Source organism: Sorex fumeus, unplaced genomic scaffold, assembly GCF_029834395.1.
Source record: "Sorex fumeus unplaced genomic scaffold, SorFum_2.1 ptg000013l, whole genome shotgun sequence".
In the NCBI taxonomy this organism is placed as follows: domain Eukaryota; kingdom Metazoa; phylum Chordata; class Mammalia; order Eulipotyphla; family Soricidae; genus Sorex; species Sorex fumeus.
This window is the reverse complement of record NW_026606070.1, coordinates 27801552-27823847: the sequence shown is the minus strand read 5'-3', so window position 1 is coordinate 27823847 and position 22296 is coordinate 27801552. Positions and strand designations below refer to the sequence as shown.

General features: G+C 38.9%; 1 protein-coding gene across 1 annotated transcript in view; it reads right to left on the bottom strand.

Annotated features, from left to right (window-relative positions):
- The window catches only part of PPAT (phosphoribosyl pyrophosphate amidotransferase), a 45044-nt gene that overhangs the window by 3862 nt on the left and 18886 nt on the right, over window positions 1-22296 (bottom strand). The window contains exons 2-10 of the mRNA XM_056111424.1: window positions 16206-16272; window positions 14878-15084; window positions 9768-9880; window positions 9521-9666; window positions 8945-9017; window positions 7763-7914; window positions 5701-5828; window positions 3957-4178; window positions 454-574 (exon numbers count right to left, since the gene is read on the bottom strand). Of these exons, the coding sequence (XP_055967399.1) occupies window positions 454-574; window positions 3957-4178; window positions 5701-5828; window positions 7763-7914; window positions 8945-9017; window positions 9521-9666; window positions 9768-9880; window positions 14878-15084; window positions 16206-16272 (1229 nt within the window). The remainder of the gene's footprint in view (window positions 1-453; window positions 575-3956; window positions 4179-5700; window positions 5829-7762; window positions 7915-8944; window positions 9018-9520; window positions 9667-9767; window positions 9881-14877; window positions 15085-16205; window positions 16273-22296) is intronic.

The window sequence follows — 22296 nt, the reverse complement described above, 5'->3', positions numbered from 1 at the left end:
TTTGGGGGTGGGGGGCAGTAGAGAGGTCATCAGTGGTGGTCCTGGGGCTTCCTCTAGCTGTGTGTGTGAAATGGAAGAGCTGGATAACATGATCTTAAAAAGACTTCTACTAATCATGTTTTTAAACCTTAGCATCAGCCTCAAATGGCTAGGTCCAATTCTCTGAACACTTCCCTTTCTATCTTACTGGGACTGGGATAGGTGGGGCGCGTCACATAGTGATGCTTAGGGGCCATTCCTGGTTCTGTGCTCAGGAGACCATATGCAGTCCTGGGGATTCAAACCAATGGTCACATGCAAGGCTATCACCTTATCTCCTGTACTATCTCTTCTGGTCCTCAATGTCTACTTCTAACAAACAATAATACTTCTCATTTTAAGTATAAAGGCTGACAAAGTTCAGATTTTATCCATTAACAATCAAGATAAAGTTTACAGCAATTTAGCACCTACCTAGATATTCTGGAAGATGCTTAAATTCTGGTTTATTGGCAATAAGTTCTTCTTTTGTTGGTATGTTTATTCCCATGAAACATGGATATCTAATTGGCGGTGAAGCTACTCGAACATGTACCTTGGAAAAAAGTCATTTTCATCCATTATTCTGATACTGTAAGATAACGAAAAATTCTATTATTTGCAGACTATTTAATAATGATATATAGGTAATGAGGCACACTATAGGATTTCTTTTTCTTTCTTAAAGAGGCCACACTCAGTGATGCTAAGGGAATCATAAGATCTCAGTGATAATACTCAGCATGTATTCCACCACCTGAAACAACTTTCCAGCCACAGATTTCTTTTGCCGAATAATATGCAAAAAGAATCCTGGAAAACCATGCGGTACATAGAGTAAAACAGCATTCAACCAGTATTAGATACAGAATTCATTCACTACCAAAAACTCCTAATTGAGTAATTCTGCTCTAGACTCTAGATGACCTGAGCAAGACTTACAAATTTCAGCCACTTGTAAATATTATTTTCAGAGCTAGCCTTTGTCATAATATAAACAAAGATGTCTCATCTACTTTCATTTCTTAATGACTTTACATTCCTAGAGTTAGCCGCACTATCTCCTATAAAAATCTTTTAACTGAATTACCCTGAGACACAAAGTTACTAAGTTGCTCATGACTGAGTTTCAGTCATGCAATATTCAAACATCCATCCCTTCACTACGGTCCATTTCCTTCCACAAATGTCCAGTTTCCCTGCTACCACCTAGCCTGCCTCTATGGCAGACACTTTTATTTATTTTTTTCCCCCTTTTAGACACTGTGGCTTGCAATAATGTTACTGAAAGCATCTCATGCCTCACTTTACCTCCTTTCAACACCCAGTTATTTTTACTATTTTTATTTTTTTGGCTTTTTGGGTCATTTGGCAATACTCAGGAATCACTCTTCATGTTGTTCAGGGGATCATATATGGGATGCCAGGGATCGAACTCAAGTCAGCCGCTTACAAGGCAAACACCATACTTTGGGCCCTCAGCACCCAAGTCTTGTCCAGAGTGATCACTTCCCATTATCACTGTCATAGTGGTCCTTTGTCAGACCTAACCACTCTCCCCCAACTGTGACAAGCTTTCTATGAAGAACCAGTCCTCTTGGCTTTCATTTCTATTGTCTCTGGCTATTATTCTCCAAAGTGCCTTGGGAATAATGCCAGAGCTAACTCTAGCAACATTTTCTTCTTTTGCATTTTCTGTCAGGCATAATAACGAGAAATTGATAAAATGACTGTGAGAAATGTCTTTCTGTTTTAACATTCACCATTTATTTTGAACTCACTTGATTTGGAGTTTAGTTTTTTCAGAATAACCTTCATCCAGATATTGTAAACTTGATTTTTATTTTCAGATTGATACTTCTAACATGATTACCTTTTTAACATATGTTATTTATTGGGACAGTACTTAAATGGCAATTATATACAATTTTGACAATTCTGTAATTAAGCTTTACTGGAAAAAGAGGGGAAAGGGGAAAGGCTTGTTTGTTTGTTTTGGGGCCATACCTGGTGATGCTCAGGGGTTACTCCTGGCTCTGCACTCCGGAATCAGTACTTGTGGTGCTTAGGGGACTATATGGGATTCTAGGGATCAAGCCTTGGTTGGCACAATGCAGTGCAAACACCTTAACCCAACTATATTATATCTTTGACCCGGGAAAGGCTTTCTGAGCCCTTATTTATCAGTATTAACTTTAATGACACTTAAAGGAATTTGGTAGTCGAGCATGAAATACAATACTTAGCGATAGCACAGTGGGTAGGGCATTTGCCTTGCACAAGGCGGACCCGGGTTCAATTGCTCTACCCCTCTCAGAGAGCCCGGCAAGCTACCAAGAGTATCCCACCCGCACGGCAGAGCCTGGCAAGGCTGTCGTATTTGATATGCCAAAGACAGTAACAACCAGTTTTACAATGGAGACATTACTTCTACCCGCTGGAGCAAATTGATGAACGATAGGAAGACAGTGCTACAGTTCTATGTTTCTTTATATCTAGGAAATGAGTGTGATCATTATATGTCTGTCTCTCTCCCTCTGACTCATTTCATTCAGCATGACAGCTTGTAAGATCTTAATAGAATTTGTCTGTTTCACAATTTTAGCATGAAATATCTTTTAACATTTCATAAAGAGAACACAATCAAGCTACAATAAAAACCCTATTATATACAACAGAGCTAATTTGTATCTATTTTTTCCTATTGTGACTTGCCTTTGGTCAATGATATTTACATGGCTATAACTGCTGTCTGTGACAGCTAAGACTCTTTCATGCCCATAACTATAGATTTTAATAGTTGTATACGACTTCATCACTGTTCAAATTTACTAACCCAATGTTTCCCAGCATGAGTAATACTCCTGCAACTAGAGGGGGTATATGAATGAGACAGTGGAGGAACAGCAGTAGTCTAGAGATAGAGATGCTTCACTTAAAGAAGGCAGATTTACGGATGACGCTGTGTGGTATTTTGTATTTGTTTTTGCTCTCTTCTGAAAAGTGGGATGGTAGGCCAAGTTAGGGAAGCTCCGCATTAAACTCCACTACTAGTAGATATATACAGCATTTAAAATCATCCCCCTCATTGGTTTCTTTTTTGCCTCTTCTCTTTTATTATGCATTCAATTATGTCAGATTTTCTTTATGCCTCTTTGTTCTTATATGATTTACAAAATTTCAAAGAGTAAGATTATCATAAATTATAATAACAGCAATAAAAAAGAGCTATAATTATCTTTAAAGCCTTTTAGAGTCATACTGCTTTCAATATCACTTTCTCATAAACAAATTTTATTTTTAAATTTTCTCAACTATCAGTTTTAAATAGCATTTCATTCCCATAATTTCAGTTTCTTAAACACTGATTAAGTTTTGAGATTTAAAATATACCTAATGTATCATATTTATTATATTCAAATTGACTGTCTTTAAAATGAGAAAGTAATCAATACTACAGATTTTAAAAGTGAAATGGCTACTCTGTGGGTTTTGTTAGTTTTTTAATTAATGTCATAAAATTTCAAGCTTTTATATTGAGTATTGTAATATATTAAGTATAAAGTTTAGTAAATAGTTTACCAGTGGTTATTGCATTATTTTACACTTTTTTTCCTAAACCAGCTTGTTTAGAAAAACGTCACTTAGTTGTACTGAACTATTTATTTTATTTCACTGTATTTCATCAATTTGCTTGAGCAAATTGATGAAATAACAGTAACATTGTGAAACTTGCTGTTACTGTGTTTGGCATATCAAATACATCACGGGGAGCTTGCCAGGCTTTGCCATGAGGACGAGATACTCTTGGTAGCTTGCCAGGCTCTCCAAGGGGGGCGGAGGTATCAAACTCGGGTCAGCCAGGTTGGCTGCGTGCAAGGTAAATGCCCTACCCAATTCATATTGACGCTTTTAGATATAACTTTAATATTACTTGCCTCTTTTGCACCAGATTCTTTGAGCAGTTTTATTATGGGTGAGATGGTATTGCCTCTCACAATGGAATCATCTACAAGAACAATTCTTTTGCCTTTAAAGTTGTCTGATAATACTCCAAATTTTTTTGCAACACCAAGCTGTCTTAACCTCATGTTTGGCTGAATGAAGGTTCTGCCAACATATCGATTTTTACACAGCACCTCCACATATGGAAGTCCACACTGAGAGAGAAAAAATAAAAGGACAATGAGTAGCAATACACAGGAAACTCTAGGTTACTATTTCTCTAGGTTATCTGGTGATGCTTTCCACTGTATGTCTGTATGATCTCTCTCTCTCTCTCTCTCTCTCTCTCTCTCTCTCTCTCTCTCTCTCTCTCTTTCTCTCTCTCTCACACACACACACACACACACACACACACACTGCTGCCGCCAGGGGATCAAAGCTAGGCCTAATACATACAAGGCAGGTGCTCATTTGCTGAGCTGAATCCCAAGCCCCAGTATATAAAACTTTGTTAGCATGGTTGCTATTCTGGAATATTAAACATCAGATCATAATTTCTCTTTATTATTTTTACTGTAGTAGAAAAATGGCAAAAAAGAAAATCCATTAAAACCAATGTAATGGGAAGGGAAGTCAGTTCATAGTGCTGAATAAAACCTTGTAATGCTTTTCTATTAAAGCATATGAATATAAGAATAAATTGCAATCAGAAAAGTTTAACACTTTAAAGTTATAAAAAAAAGTAAAAAGAATGATCTAAGAAAATATAGTTCTGAGACACAATCATCATTTGTCAAGATCATATCTCTAAAATGTGTGCATAATATTTCTTTGATAACTAGTGAGATCAGGGGCAGAGAGAACTCCACTCTCTGGTTGACTGCATGCTTTGCATTCAGGAGGTCCAGGTTTGATCCCCAGCTTAGCACAGTCCCCCAGCAACTGTCAGGATAACCACCAAGCACAGAGCTGGGAATAGGCCTAGAGCACTGCTAGGTGTAGCCCAAAATACCAGGAAGAACACCAATGAGTTCAACTTTCTTCTTAAATAAATGAAAATAAAAACCTCAACTTTCTACCACATTGAATGTTGGAGATTTTCACTCAGGATCACAAAAGTTACATGATCCATCTGGTTGTTAAAAAATTAACAACAAAAAAACCCCCAAATACAACTAAGAACATTACACAAACAAAAATGACTTTATTTTTGTTTAGGAAAAATGAAATAGGAATAGGAAATGAAACAAATATATCAGTGGCATGTGAGAGTACTTCAAAAAGTAGATTTTAGTAATGAGTAAATATATCGAAGTCCATTTGTGTTATTATTATTATTATTATTTTGCATTTTGGGTCACACCTGGCGATGCTCAGGGGCTACTCCTGGCTCGGCACTCAGGAGTTACTCCTGGGAGTGCTCAGGGGACCATATGGGATGCTAGAAATCAAATCTGGGTTGGCCACATGCAAGGCAAACGCCCTACCCACTGTGCTATCTCTCCAGCCCCTTGTGTTATTATTTTTAAATGAAGGAAGCAATCTTCATTTAAATGAAGGTGAATCATTTTAGGTTCTACAAAAACATCAGTTAATTTAAAAGGCTGATATTTTATAAATAACAATGACAAAGGAATCGACTTTTCTCTTTTCCTTAAAATCATGCTGTTTTTAATATACACAGATTTCTAACTCCAATGCTGGCAGAGTCACCGCGCAAGAATTAAGAATGAATACCTTTCCTGCATAGCCAAGAGCAGCCGGTGTGGCAGATTCTGGAACAGTGCTAACCATATCTGCATCCACAGGGGCTTCAATTGCTAGTCGCTCACCACAACGCAATCTTACTGTATAAACCATTTGGTCTGGAATGTTTGCAAATAAATGAATTAATTTTAGTTAACATATAATTTTATATTTTATCACTATTCTAAGAAACTAGCTTATTAGAACTCTTACAGATAGAAGTACGAAAAGGAAAATGAAGTCCCAGAATTAATGTGAGGGGCCACACACATACGAACAACCCATTTATGATAAAGGAACCAACAGCATATAACAGAGAAAGAAAAGTCCCTTTAAGATAGGGTATATCGGGGCTGGAGTGACAGCACAGCAGGTACGGCATTTGCCTTGCAAACCAGGGTTCGATTCCCACCATCCCATATGGTCCCCTGAGCACCGCCAGGAGTAATACCTGAGTGCATGAACCAGGAGTTACCCCTGTGCATTGCCGGGTGTGACAACCCTCCCCCCAAAATTGGTTATGTCTGGGAAAATTGGCTAACCGTGTGCTAAAGAGTGAAACTGAATCACTATCTAAATTTACACAACATTAATTCAAAATGAATTAAGGGACCAAGGATGTGGCTCAGAGGCAGAGGAAATAGCTCATAAATCTGAAGTCCTAGGTTCAATTCCTGAACTCTGATTTCTAACAAATCAGATTTTATTTCAACTGCAAAACATTTGGAGAATTAAACAGACACCTCAGCAGAAGACAAATATTCAAATGGCTAACAGGCACAAAAGACTGCTCATTATCATTTTATTATTAAAAGAAAAAAATGCAAACTAAAAATGAGATGAGCTACCACCTCACACCTAAATCAAAACAGTCAGAAACAACTGCTGCTAGGGTGTGGAGGAAAAAAACGGTCATCCACTGTTGGTGGGATGTCAACTGGTCCAGTCTCGCTGGGAGATTAAATACAGAACTTCCATATGATTTAGCAACTCTATTCCTTGGTGTCTGTCTATCCCTCCCGCCCGTCCTCCCCCCCCCGAAAAAAACATTAATTCAAAAACAAAGACACAGCTATGTTCATTGTAATAGCCAAGAATTAGAAAACAACCCCAGTGCCCAATGAAAGATGATGGATAGAATATCATCGCAATGAAATGAGACAACCGCTAGAAAAAATGAGACCTTGTATTTCACTACAACAGAGATGGAACCGGATGGAGATCAAGTTAAGCCAGAAGGAGAAAGGCAAATATAGAAACAGACCCTTAAACTCTGACCACAGAGCCAAGATTAGGGGAAGAGAAAGGAATGAGCTAAAAGACACGAGAAATTTTGGTACTTTGGAGATAAGCATGGTTTATTATATTGTACCCATGTTAGAATCATTTAAATTGCTAAAAAGCAATGTTAACTCGATAGAAAAATTAAAACAACAACAACAACAACAACAACAAAGCAAAGGAAGAAACAAGCAAATGAACAAAGCCTTGGACTCACCACAAAAGGGAGCCTAAGGAACTAAGATAGATAGTGGGCATCTGGTGGTGGGTGTGGGATGGCAACATATTTTGAAAGGATGTGAAATGGTACCCCTGAAACATATGATCTTGAAAACTGTGACCTCAATTAAAAACCGACCTTTAAAAAATACCTAAAAATCATACTCCATATTCTAAAAAATGTTAATGAAATCTAACAGTCAGAAAACAGGTGAAAATATTGGGGCTGGAGAGTAGTAGAAGGTTAAGAAACTAGCCTTCTGCAGACCCCAGTTCGAATCCTAAGTACAGCATATGGTCCCCCGAACACAGCAAAGTTTGCTCCTGAGCAGAGCCAGAAAAAGCCCCTGAACACTACTGGGTGTGACCCAAGCCTCCCACCCACAAAACAAAAATTTTAAAAGGTAAATACAATGATTTTCTGAATTGCAGGCTTTCTAATGTCCACAAAATATAATCACATGTTTTAACAGAACAGAACCAGGAAATTTCTCTCAGGTTTCAGTTAAATACGTAACAGATTTGTATTAATAGCTAATGAAATTGTACTTACCTTCAAATATACTATCTGGTCTTGCAAAATAAACATACTCAAAGATACAAAAAGCCATTGGGTTTCCTTCAGATCTTGAAATAATATCAAGAGTCCGGACATTATGTTTGGATATTTCCACAATTTCTCCAGGCAAGACTTCACGGTAATATCTTAGGAAATAAGGTTAAAGAAGACTTTAAAGTAAGAGTTTGTTGTTAGTTCTGCGCTGGTGAGTGCTTAAGGCTTGCAATAACATGCAGTAATGTATACAATAATCCCCTTCCCTTACAGAGAGATAATGGTTTAATATAAAGTACAGATACAGGTTAAATTATAATGTTCCTCCAGTTGTAATTCCCTTGAATCAGTTACTTCTAAATTCTAACTTGAAATCCAAGAGACTAGGAACTGGAAAGATAGTTCTTATCTTTTTAACAGGGTAAAGTACTTGCTCTCCTTGTGACAAACCCCAATTTTTTTTTTGCTTTGGGGGGGCACATATGGTGATTCTCAGGGATTACTTTTGGCTCTGCATTCAGGAACTACTCCTGGCGTTGCTTGGGGGACCATATGGGATGTCGGGGATCGAACCTGGGTTGGCCGCGTGCAAAGCGAATGACCTACACGCGCTGTCCTATTGGTCGGACCCAGATGAACCCCACTTTAATACCTGACACTGAATAGTCCACTGAACACCTTTGGGAGTGACTCCCAAGTATGGACCTGGAAACAGTCCCCAGTACCTCTAATGTATACTGCCGAAAAGACTAAAACCCCTAATTTTATTAATTTTTTAAAGAACAAGCCAAAGAACATTTGTATCCCAACTTCTATGAGATTTTTTTATTATGTTTGTTTCAATTACTCCTTAACAGATCTTTTCATCCTAAAATAATTATCACAGAGGATTAGAGACATAGTTCAATGGCAAAATTTATGCTATACATGCATGAGACCTACATGTCAATAAATCAATTAAGGTGATATCAAAATTTTGACAGCATAATGCCAATTTCATTAAGATTTAGAGGTATTAATAGAAAATTAACTTAAAGTCAGTGCAACTGCTGAGCATACAGCATATTATTTAAAAATATTAACTTTACAAATTTTATATGAAAGCAAAAACTTTCATATAAAGATCTATAGAAAATTTATCCATGTATAAAAAGCTAATACTCAAAATGAGATCAAACTTACCTTGCACCTATAGATAAAAAACTACAAGATTCTGAAGACACCACCCATCCTTCAGTTTCTGAGGATTTTTTCTCTGAAAATCACAAGACCATCAATTCAGTTACTGGATTCAAGAAATTTTAAGTCTACCTATTTCAAGGGAACAATGAAACACCAAATAGATTTAAAAGAATTCACAGAGCATGCATTTCTGGACCTTAGAGTATACACGAATCCTTATTTGACTTGAACCAAAGATAAAATAAATATTCTAAATATTACTTCAAAACTAATGAATTTCAAATAATACAATACATTAAAAGAAAAATTAGTAAAACCAACTTATGAAAAAGGTGGAACCAAGGGTATAAGAACAGTTTATTTTGGTAGGAACAATTACCACTAAATATATTAAAAGTAACTCACCCTCAAAAGTATGTATAAGTTTTTTATATAAATATATATGTACACTCATTATAAATATATGTATGCACATATGTACACACTATATACACATACACATATGTGAAAAATACATTTTTTAACATAGCCCATTCTCAATCATAATGACATTACATTGCTTCTGAAGTTCCTTACCTTTATCATTGATATCAGATACAGGAATAAGACGACCAATGCATAGAGGACGGTTTCCATAAGGATCCCGCACTGCATAAATAACATCTCTGTGCATTATAAGCAGAGAGTATGCCGTGGGTGCTTCCTTCATTAGGTTTTTAATTCTAGAATGAATAAAATAATTCAGTGAACAATTTTAGCTGCACTGCTTGTGACGCAAAGCTCTCACATCACCACTGCAAGCATAACCTAGTTTCACAATTACCTTGCTACCCAGTCTGGGGTGTCATCTTGCTCCTCAGGAGGAGTATACGCCAATAACTGGGTAATCATTTCACTATCAGAGCTTGTTGACAGGCCAATACCACGACGCAGAAGCTAGTCAGAAGGGGGAAAAGTTTAATTATTAGAGAGGAAGTTTCACTTCACCCTTCACCATAGCTCCCCATAATAAACATCCAGGCATGGGAGGGATGCTTGCTGAGGAAGAGCCTTCATTCTATTAATCTTATTATATTATTGAATGCTATTACTATATGATGTTATTATATGATATATGATATTATATGATAGAATGCCAAGCTGGAGGCTAGAAAGTTTCTAACACTTCATAAGAAGGAAAAACAAGTGCTTTCAGAAAAGTTTACTGAGCCAGAGAGATTGTACAGGAATTAAGGTGATTGCCATGCACGGGGCCTATCCCAACTCCATCCTCAACTTCACATTTCATCCCCTAAGCACTGCCAGCTAGGAGCCCTGAGTGCTACCAATTGTGGCCCAAACAATAAAATTTTTCTGGAAAAAAACAAACAAACAAAAACCTGAGCTTGAAAGAATGCAGTCTGCAATGGCAAGCAGTGAGAGAGAAGGTACAAAGATTTAGGATTTTTTTTTCAAGGGTTGGCAAATTTCTTGGAATTTTATTTTATTTTTTAAATTATTTATTTACTGAATCACTGTGGGAAAAGTTACAAAGCTTTCAGGTTTAGGTCTCGGTTGTGCAAATATCAAACACATTTCCCTTTACCAATACTTATTTTTCACCAAGAACCCCAATAAACCCCCACCCCTCACCTCCCCCAAAACCTGTGAGGCAGATGAATTCTAGTTAACACTCTATCTACTTTGACTAGATTCATTGTTTCGATAAAAGATGCGCCATTATTATTTAGAGTTTACCCCCCCCAAATCAGACATGCTGAAAAAGCATTGTGAAATTATTTGCTTTCTACAGCTGGGTTCAAGAATTAAATGATGTCGCACGGCCGCAATAGTGGCCATGCAGTAAGATTTAGGATTTTTAAAAAATTTTTCTACAGGACACTCATGATAAATAGAACACAATTTCCATGAGGATGGCACTAACTATATCAGGAATGTTCCAGTCAAGGTGTGTTGACGGAAATGAGAGTGGCTATCCATCGCCATTATCACTGGCAGAAGAGAATAAAGGCACCCCAGTATTGAACAAGTGGATGTAGATGAAATAAAAACTATGGGCACACACTATGATGATAATGAAATTCTAAGCAAGAGAAGAAAAAAAGGACATTCACTAATATGTACATACAGGCTGAGTTTTACTGACACCAGACAAATTTTTTGCATGCAGTACTTTATATTCCATTTTCTTCTTAGTTAAGATGTGTAGCAGTGAAATCTAGCATCTGAGTAAGATCTTACATCCAGAAAGAATGAACACATTTTTTAGAACTAAACTTGCAGTGGGGGACTGGAGCAATAGCACAGCGGGTAGGGCGTTTGCCTTGCATGCAACCGACCCTGGTTCAATTCCCAGCATCCCATATGGTTCACTGAGTACCGCCAGGAGTAATTCCTGAGTACACACAGAGCCAGAAGTAACCCCTATGCACCATCAGGTATGACCCAAAAAGCAAATGGACCAATGGAACAGAGTTGAATATACTGACATCTCCCCCCAACATATGATCATCTAATCTTCGATAAGGGGGCAAGAAAAGTTAAGTGGAGCAGGGAAAGCCTCTTTAACAAATTGTGCTGGCAAAACTGGATGGCTACATGCAAAAAAGTGGGCTCAGATCTCTGCCTAACACCATGTACAAAAGTAAGATCAAAATGGATTAATGACTTCAACATCAGACTGGAATCCATAAAGTTCATTGAAGACAAAGTTGGCAAAACCCTCCATGATATTGAAGCTAATGGTATCTTCAAAGATGTCACACCACTGGCCAAGCAAGTGAAAACAGAGATAGATAAATGGGACTATCTTAAACTAAGAAGCTTCTGCACCTCCAAAGAAACAGTGACCAAAATACAAAGACAGTCTACAGAATGGGAAAGGATATTCGCCGAATACACATCCGACAAGGGGTTGATATCAAGGATATACAAAATACTGGTTGAACTCCACAAGAAGAAAACAACCAACCCCATCAAAAAATGGGGCGACGAAATGAACAGAAACTTTCGCAAAGAAGAAATCCGAATGGCTAAAAGGCACATGAGAAAATGCTCTACATCATTAATCATGAGGGAGATGCCGATCAAAACAACAATGAGATATCATTTCACACCACAGAGACTGGCCCACATCCACAAGAACAAAAGCAACCGGTGCTGACACGGATGTGGCGAGAAAGGAACCCTCCTTCACTGCTGGTGGGAATGCCGACTGGTCCAACCCTTTTGGAAAACAGTATGGACGACTCTCAAAAAATTAGAAATTGAGCTCCCATTTGACCCAGCAATACCACTCCTGGGAATATATCCCAGAGAGGCAAAAAAGTATAGTCAAAGTGACATCTGCATTTGTTTGTTCATTGCAGCACTCTTTACAATGGCCAGAATCTGGAAAAAACCTGAGTGCCTGAGAACAAATGAGTTAAAGAAACTTTGGTACATTTACACAATGGAGTACTACGTAGCTGTCAGAAAAGATGAAGTCATGAAATTTACATACAAGTGGTACTACATGGAAAGTATCATGTTAAGAGAAATGAGTCAGAAAGAGACGGATAGACACAGAAAGACTGCATTCATGTGGGGAACATAAGGTAACATAATGGAAGACTAACACCCAGGAGTGGCCAAGACTAGTACCAGGAATTTTGCTCCATGACTTGGAGGCCAGCCACACTTGCTAGGGAAAAAGAAAGCTCAGATAGAAAAGGGAGCAACAAATAAAGGGTTTTGGGAGGATCCTCCCAGGATGGGAGAAGCATGCTGAAAGTAGACTATAGACCAAACATGATTGCCACTCAATGCCGCTCTTGCAAACCACAGAACCCAAAAGGAGAGAGAGAGAACAAAAGGGAATGCCCTGCCACAGAGGCAGGGGGGGATGGGGGGTGGGAGGGATGCTGGGACCTGTGGTGGTGGAGGAAGGGCGCTGGTGGAGGGATGGGCACTTGATCACTGTATAACTGAAACCCAAGCACAAAAATTTGTAAATCCATAACTGTACCTCATGGCAACCTCCCCCCAGCTCCCCCACCTTTCTGGTTTCCTGGCAGTCACACCCTGGAGCTGCCTCTGGGGGCCATTTAAGTGCATAATAGCCTCACAAAGACTCACAAATGAATCTTGGAAGAGAGCAGCATGCTGCAGAGATGCCTCTGGACCTCGGATATTTAAAATGTTAGAATTCCAGGAGCTCACAGCTGCAAAAGCAGCTGAGCAACATCTCATCCTATTCATAAACAAGCAATACAAAATAAATTATTTAGCATATGCCTGTGGGCCAGGCTTGGGTGGTGGGGGAAAATTCAAAATAATAGTGGTGGGAAGGTGTAATGATGGTGGGACTGATGTTGAAATATTGAATGTAAACAATTATTGTGAACAATTTATGAAAATAAAATTTAAAATAAATAGGACAGGACAAAATTGAGTAATTACTAAAATTAAAAACTTAAGGAAAATGAGCAAACTCTAAGCATTCTCTACTCACCGTTTTACTATCATGCAATTGAAATGCCTGATTCTAGAACACCAAGAACATAACTATGTATGGCTGAACACTGTATTATGGAATACCAATGATTTTATGATTTTATAGTGCTAACAATCAAACCCAGGGTCTCCTGTATGGAAGTCATTATGCACTTTACAACTGAGTTATACCCGAGTTTCTTATTTCTACAACGACAAAGCCAAGATTATTTGAGAAACTTGAAGAAATTTGATATCCACTAATAAGGCTAACATGGCCGACCCGAGTTGGATTCCTCCGCCCCTCTCGGAGAGCCCGGCAAGCTACCGAGAGTATCTCGCCCGCACGGCAGAGCCTGGCAAGCTCCCTGTGACGTATTCGATATGCCAAACACAGTAACAACAAAGTCTCCAATGGAGACGTTACTGGGCCCGCTCGAGCAAATCGATGAACAACGGGAGGACCGTGACCGTGAATAATAACAAGGATAGATTAGTAAGAAGCTTTTAGAAATATTAAGGTAACAGGTTTTTAAAAAATAAAATGATGGGGCAAGGCAGACATATATATTAACAAAGAGAGCTCAAACATACAGGAATGAGCAACACAGAAGGCTTCAAATAATATTCTATGAAGAAAACGTAAAACTCTGTCCTTTTTCCAGGCTACTTTCTGTAACTATTTCCAAATGAGTTTTCTTTAGTATTTCATCTTCAAGTTTATATTTCATTTTCTCCTTATAGGAACAAAATTAAAGGGCGAGAAAGAATAAATAAATTCCCATTTCTCTGTGCTTCTAATGGCAGTAACAAATCAGTTTTCACAAGTCCCTGTTTAAATTATGCATCAAAACTATGTACAAAGTATATTAAAATTCAGTCAGGGTCCAGGGATATAGGCCCTGAGTTAAAGAGTGAGACTGCAGACTTTGCATATTACAGGTCTTGCTCTGATTCCCCAGTAGCAAATGGCCTCTGGGAACTGCCAAGAATAGCTGGGAGAGCCCCCAGCACAGCCATGTAGGCCTTGCCAACAACAACAAAAAAATCACAAAAATAAAATATGGACTAAGCACTCTCTACCCTAGAGTGTGGGGTGACATCTTAAGAAATGAAAAATAATCAAGTAGCAGCTGAAGACAAAGTTCAAGGTTAAGGGTTAAAAAGGAATTTGTGTGGCATGTGGCCAATCCAGGTCTCATTCTCTACACTGCTTATGGTCCCCTGAGCACTCACTGTTAGGAGTGATTCCTGAGCAGAGAGTCAAAAAGGAATAATCCCTGAGCACTGTCTGGTATGGCCCAAAGCCCACTACTCCTCAAAAGAGGAAAGAAATGATCCAAGTAACTCAAATATAGTCATTCATTGCAGTTAAGACAATTTAAAAATTCTTTACCAAGATCCTCAATATTTCTCCTTAATTTATCTCAATCATGAAAAAAACATTTAAAATAACTTACATTTTTCCTTAATCGAGTAGCGTTGATCAGCTCGCCATTATGCGCCACAGCGATTTTTCCATGAAGTGTTTCAACAACAAAGGGCTGACAATTTTCTAATTCACATTTTCCAGTAGTGGCATATCTCGTGTGTCCAATTCCAAGATTTGAAACATATAATTTCTTCAAATTGTCTTCAGTAAAGACATGATTTACAAGGCCCATTCCCTAGATTTATGGGAAAACTCGTCTTAGATAAAAAGACTAGTAATACCAGTAAATAGAAGCTCTAAGTATGCTGAGGCAACAACACAATTTAAATTTTCTGTGCTTGATTTCTAATCTTAAAAAGACTAACCAGGGCTGGAGCAATAGCACAGCGGGTAGGGCGTTTGCCTTGCACGCGGCCGACCCGGGTTCGATTCCCAGCATCCCATTAGGTCCCCCGAGCACCGCCAGGAGTGATTCCTGAGTGCAAAGCCAGGAGTAACCCCTGAGCATCGCCGGGTGTGACCCAAAAAGCAAAAAAGAAAAAAAAAAGACTAACCAGGGGTCAGAGAGAGTATAGCTAACAGAAAGTTTGCCTTACATGTGGTCACCCAGGTTGATCCCCAGAATCCCATATGGTCCCCTGAGTCCAACCAGGAGTGATCCCTGAGCACAAAGCCAGGAGTAAGTCTTGAATACTTCCAGGTGTGACCAAAACAAAACACCCCCCGCCCCCAAAAAGACTAATCAAGCTATAAGTCTGTTCAGTGGTTAGTTTCAAAATTTCACACAAGATCAACTATTTAAAGTGAAGAATTCAGTGGCATTTAATACACTCTGAAGGATTTGCAAGATACTTTTTGTTACAAAATTTAACAATAGATGTACTAAGCAATAAGTTTTCATGTTGAAATTAAACTTTTTTAAAAATCAAGGCACATTAAAAGTATTTAAATAATCATCCCAACTGACTGATCAGTCTAGAAAACTATCACTAGCAAATATGCTCTCTAATACAGTAAGTGCTAGATAATAAGTTAGAAATGCTGACCCAAGAAATACTAGTTAGGGGCCAGAGCAATAGTGCAGTAGGTAAGGTGCTTGCCTTGCACACAATCAACCCTTGTTCAATTCCTGGCACCACATCTGGTCTTCCCAGGTGACCAAGAGTGATCCCTGAGTGCAAAAGCCAGGAATAATGCCCAAGCACAGCAAGGTGTGGCCCAAAAAACAAAAGAGGAAAACAAAAAATACTAATTATAAATGCAAATTATTCATTTCTCTTCTCCCATGCCCACATGTTAGGCATCATCTGACCAAGGTTATATCTGTAACCAACATTTCTTTATGCAACAAAATACCTTGTGGGTTTTGAATGTTGGTACTGAATGTCCGTCACTTGTCACAATGCCAGCACTCTCCTGACCCCTGTGAATATAAAGAGACATCAACTGTTAAACCTAACGCATTCCTAACCCATACCTGGTCTCAGGACACATAAACTCAAATGACAACACATTAAATTCATGAGCACTAGTACCACTCTGCTGATAATGAGGACGGGGAGATGAAATAGAGCAGGGGATTCACTGTTCAAGTTCTACTTAATATACCAGATACTATCTAAGGCATTTTACATCAATCACCTAATTTGGCTTTCATAAGCAATCTTAGCATTGCCATTTCCAGTTTACAGATAAACATTCTACAGAAATCAAAGTAACTTACCCAAAATCAAAGGGGTCATGTCTGTCGGTTCTAATGCATAAACAATTCACCCTAGAACTGTGCTTCTAACCTCTCTCTGTACTATGCAACCTCTAAGTAAGGATGTATTTGTGGATAGAAACAAAAGTCTACATATGATAGTCTACAAAACTAAATATCATAAAATGCTTGGTTGTGGGTACTGGAATTATGAATACTTATTTTTCCTTTGTTGTTTTTTCCAAAACTGCGGACAGGCCTGGCATGCAGGAGGCAGGGTTCAATCCTCAGCATGCAATTATCCCAAGTACGGCCAGGAGTGACATCCAAGTATGCAGCCAGGAATAGCCTTGAGCACTGTCAGATGTGGTAAATCCGCCCCCCCCCCCCCCCCAAACTAATTGTCTCCAAGATATACCTATTCCTTTTTTTTCTTCTGGAGTGGAGTGTATCCCAAGTGATATCAGTTAACTCAATTATTATCAGTTAACAGGAAGACAGGAAGATGCTGCACTGCTCAGGCCTTGCAGTGCTGGCAAATACCCGGGTCACGCCAGCAGTACTCAGGACCCTACGGGGCCATACCTAGGAGGACTCAGGGCCTCCTGGGCCGCAGTCAGTTGTGTTTGGGGACCACAGGTGCTAGAGATCTTATCATAACTCTCTAGTCCGCTGCTTATCTCTTTGGGTTTTGAGTTCACACCCAGCAAGGCTGGTCAGCAAACCCAGGTGTCCTGCACACAAAGCATGAGCTACCACCGGCCTGGCCCTTCCATCACTTCCTGCTTCTAGAAACACCAAGTTAATCAAGTACTTTACAGCTCATTTCCAACACTGGAATTTTTGGGTGAGAACAGAAAAAAAAAAAAAACAACCCAAAAGCCAGCTCAGAGTAGATAGGGTAACATACATAAGGACAGAGAGGATCTGGTCTAATGGATCAATGTTCCAATGCTCGAAATTTCTGAAAAAGTGTCATAAATACTAAGTACTTATTAATTTTCTCCCCAAAGAATATACATGAGGTTCTAGGGATGTGCCTCAGGTGGTAAAGGCCTGGGTTTGGTCCCCAAATCTACCAGGTGTGACCCTCCTATGGCAACAAAACTTGATGTAGCTATCTACCAAATACATATGTAGTAATAGCCCTCCCCCCCAAAAAGCTGAGTGCTGAATATAAAAATAAAGCCAGGAAGCAATTCTGGGCATGACTGTATGTGAGCATGTGAAAAATGTAAAGTTTTCCCTTATCTTGTTTTCCTCAAAAGTTTATACAAGGAAGACTACAAGGAGGCAGAACCCTTAACCAGAATCTTTCTGTAGATCTAAAGAACAGATATATCAGGAGGCACATCGGAGCAGGCACAGGGAATTTCTAACCACCCCACGACCTGTGCTTTCTTCAGCTAGACTTCTCGTCCTCTACTAGCTGCTTCTGTGACCATATAAACAAGATATTTCTTTGGGATGTGAGTCCTCTGTCTTCCAACTTTCTAGCATGTTGTCAATAAAACTCTTTCTTCACTTGTGGATAACTGCCTGAGTCTGTTGAGAAACGATGAAAAGGGAACCATCTTGGTTGTCTCTGCACAGTAACTAGTACACTAATATATTTGATTAAAGAGATCTTTTTCAAAATTATGTAATGCAGGGGCCAGGGATATGGGCCAGTGATCAAGCACAAACCTTACATGCATGAGGCCTTGAGTTTAACCCTGCCACTCCCTTTAAAAATTACGCAACTATGAAACAAGCAGATAGAGAGGGCCCCTGGCAATGAGTTCCTGGTATGGCTCAGATGTTACTCTGTCATTAGCCCTAAAATAGCCAAAAAAAAAAAAAAAAAAAAGCATACAGGACAGACCTACTTTGTAAACACTGCAACTGAAGCCATTATGACTCTTAACTGGCACCAGCCCCAGCCCAGAAGACGAACTCACCAAAAAGAAACTCCAGCAGGAACAAAAGGCTGTGACAAGAACAAGAAGGAGTTCACTCAGAGCTCCAAACTCTTGCCCTTGCCAATGCCCTCACAATGGACTTTCATCTACACAGCCCCAAACTACAAGCAGTTTAGGAGAAAACCTAAATAATACCAACTTCTCAAGGCAAGCAGCATACTTCCCCATTCCCCACTCTTGAGGGTGGTTCATAAATTCACCCGAGATGTACATTCTCAGTCCTCTCCCCCCGGAGAAGCCCACATTCTCCCAAGTGCATTACTCTCTTCTCTTCCGTCCTTATAATCGCTAAATAAAACCGTTTTACTCACAATCCAACTCCTTTTGAAATTCTTTCCTGTAAAGGAAAGCAACAGACCTATAAAAAAACCTGGGCAGACCCTGACCTCTGCTTGCTGCTCCACCATCCCAGGGGAGGCTTGCCTCTGATGACATCACTGGAGCTAATCCGGAACCAGAGGCAGAGTCTCTCCCATCCAGCTAGGTGTCTCCACACCTGACCTGTGCCATATTAAGGGCCCACGCCACAGCTCCCTCCTGACCTAACATGCCCGGGCAACAGATCTCCAACAAACTGCATGCTGCTCAGCTATTCTCTCTGTCATTTGGTGAAGACAGACAGAGAAGATGGAACCACCTCAGCAGGTAATCCCTCAGCATCTTCCAGAGGGTCTACTACAAAGATTCCACTCCTACCCCATCAAGAACACTAGAAAACAAATGGAGAAAGACGTAGAAGCCCACCAAGCCCAATGAGTGAAAACAACTTCATTGAAGACATAAACAACACTGGTAAATCCTCAGACAATGTCTTTAGTGACATTACAATGAAGATGTTCAAGAAGTTCGAAGAAAAGCCAACAAAGTATAAGAACCAAACTGACAAACTATTGACTAGTCCTGCTGGCCTATTTTCCATGGCTGGTCAATGGTGTGGGAGATGAAGGGTAGTTAAAATAGAGGAGGGTCCATTATGACACTATTAGTTGGAAATGATCACTCTGGACAAGAACTGACTAGAAAACAGGTAAAGGGATATACAATAAGCTTTTAGTATCTGTATTGCAAACCATAAAGCCTAAAATGAGAGAGAAAGAGAAACAGAAAGAGAAGAGAGGTGCCTGCCACAGAGACAGGATGGGGTATGGGGGTGGCTTGAAGGGGTAGGAGAGAAACTGGGGACACTGGTACTCAAAAATTTCACTTGTGAAGGGATGGATGTTGGAACACTGTATGACTGAAATGCAACCATGAACAATTTTGTAATGCTCTATCTCATGGTGATTCAATAAAAATAAAAATTAAAAAAGAATCAAAATGAAAAAACTACAATCAGAAATTATAGAAATTATAGAAGGACATAGTAGGTGATATTAAAAAAAAAGATAATAGAAGCTCTAAATAGAAGAATAACAGCAAAAAACAGAACTCCAAGATGAGGAAGAAGAAACTGCTAGGAAACAGCAAAAAAGTGGCAACTAGTTTGAAAATAAATGAACAGCATTATAGAGTACTATGAAATGAGTTCAAGAGGAACAACATAAGAATCATCAAAATCCCTGAAGAACACAAAGAAAAATGTGATGAATAAGCAATAGTTAAAGAAACTGTTAAGAATTTCCTCGAGTTGAGGATTACAAGCGCTAAATTTCAAGCGGTCCGCAAGTCCAAGCAACTCAATTAGGAAAACTCCAAGACACATTGTACTCAGAATGGCAAAATCCAAAGATAGAAACGAAATACTGAAAGCAGCAAAATCAAAAAAAGGAAATTATAAAGAAAAGCCCGTAAGATGTACAGCAGATCTATCTATGAGGGCCAGAACAGCACAGAGGGATACAGTTTAAAAACTCAACAAAACGAACGCCTCATCAAGAATATTCTACCCAACTAAAGTATCATTCAGATTTGAAGGAATACCACAGAGCTCCTGACAGGTAACAGTTTAAGGAATTCATAAGCTGTTTGGTTCTGAAGGCAGTTTTGTAAGAAACTAATAAAAGAGCTTCTCTAAAGGACAGGACAAACTTCCCAATATGTGACATCAAATGTGGTACTAACAATGCATATGGTTGCTCTCTACTAGATTAAGAAAGGTATGTTTACTCATATCGTAGTAAGGGATTTTTATACATTTATAAATAAAATTTTATACATTTTATACATTTCAAGAGTGAATTAACATCTTATTTATATGATGCTACAATAAATTAGCAATTAATTATCACAACTGGACTTTTATTGATTTGTTTTCTGATAATTCCATTTGCTGGCCCTTTAAGTTTTGTTTAAACAATATAAAATACATTTGTTACTATATATATATATCAAGGGGGTAGGCTGGGAGGGGACATTGGTAGAGAAAGGGGATAACTGATGGTGGAAGTGATGTTGGAGCACTGTATGTCTGAAACAATTCTATTATGAACAATTTTATAAATCACAGTGCCTTAATAAAAATTAAAAGAAAAAAATGAATCTGAGCATGATTTCAGACTTATTTTCCTTTTCCTGCAGTTTTTCATGATTCCCTGAAAAGTTGGGTAGCAGGGATTAATCCCCTAAACCATGAAGAAAAAATGGGATTCTGGTGCAATCTGATCATTGCTAGAAGGAGCTGGTGGGTTGGAGTGTCCAGGAAGAATCTCATGGCAAACTTTCTTAGTCCTGACCCACCCTGGCACTTCCCTGGATGACTGAGAACAGAAAAGCAGCGGACTCTCCTCTTGAGGCTGCTATCTCACTCCTACCAACTTCACATAAGCCACCTGCAGCAAGTGCTTAGGCATTTTAATTACAAAAAAAATTATATTAAATGGACTTGCAAAGTAGAAACTTAAAATATTAAACTGAGTTTACTATCAATACTTTTACTATCTGCTAAAACAGATATGCAAACACGAATCATGCTATGAGATTAGTGACTTTACAGTTCTATACGAAGAGAAATGATGTGGTCTTTCTAGTTAACATACTAGAAAGCTAAGTCATTTACAGCAGAAGAAAAACATTAATGTTAGTTGTAAACCTAAGGCAGAAAGAACCCCTACCAACAATCTGAAAGTAAAGTTTTAAAAATAAATAACCAGGGGGGCGGAGCAATAGCACAGCGGGTAGGGTGTTTGCCTTGCACACAGCCCACCAGGGTTCGATCCCTGGGATCCCATATGGTCCCCCAAGCACTGTAATTCCTTAGTGCAAAGCCAGGAGTAACCCCTGAGCATTGCTGGGTATGACCCAAAAAGAAAAAAAAAATCAGTAACTATTTGGTAACTGTGTATTATGAAACACACACACACACACACACACACACACACACACACACACACACACACAGAGTTTTCTTTCCCCTTTGCCTCAGGAGCAATTTTTTTCTTAAAGCTGAAATGAAAAGCATTAGGAATCATTTAGATCTAGGCTGCTTCAATGACAAAGCCTGCTTGTTTGGAGGTTTCTCAAGTTACTCCCCCTGGCAGCTTGAGCCAGAAAAACTAGATTCTTTCAGCTCTTCCAGGCATACTGACAACCAGCCATCTGGTTTCCTAGGAAACAAAACCTTGGCTAGAAATAGTGAATCATTTCCAGGTCACTTTCAATATGAGTGCAGCAAGAATACACTGGACTGAAGAGAACTAGCTTTGCTAGTGCCTGGGCAGAAAAAAGTATACAAAAATAACTTTATGCAACACTGAAAATTAAAGAATATTTATTTATATTGCTAAAAAACTGCAAGCACTAGGAGTACATAGAGATGGGGAAAAGCGCCGGACAAAGTACAAAAACC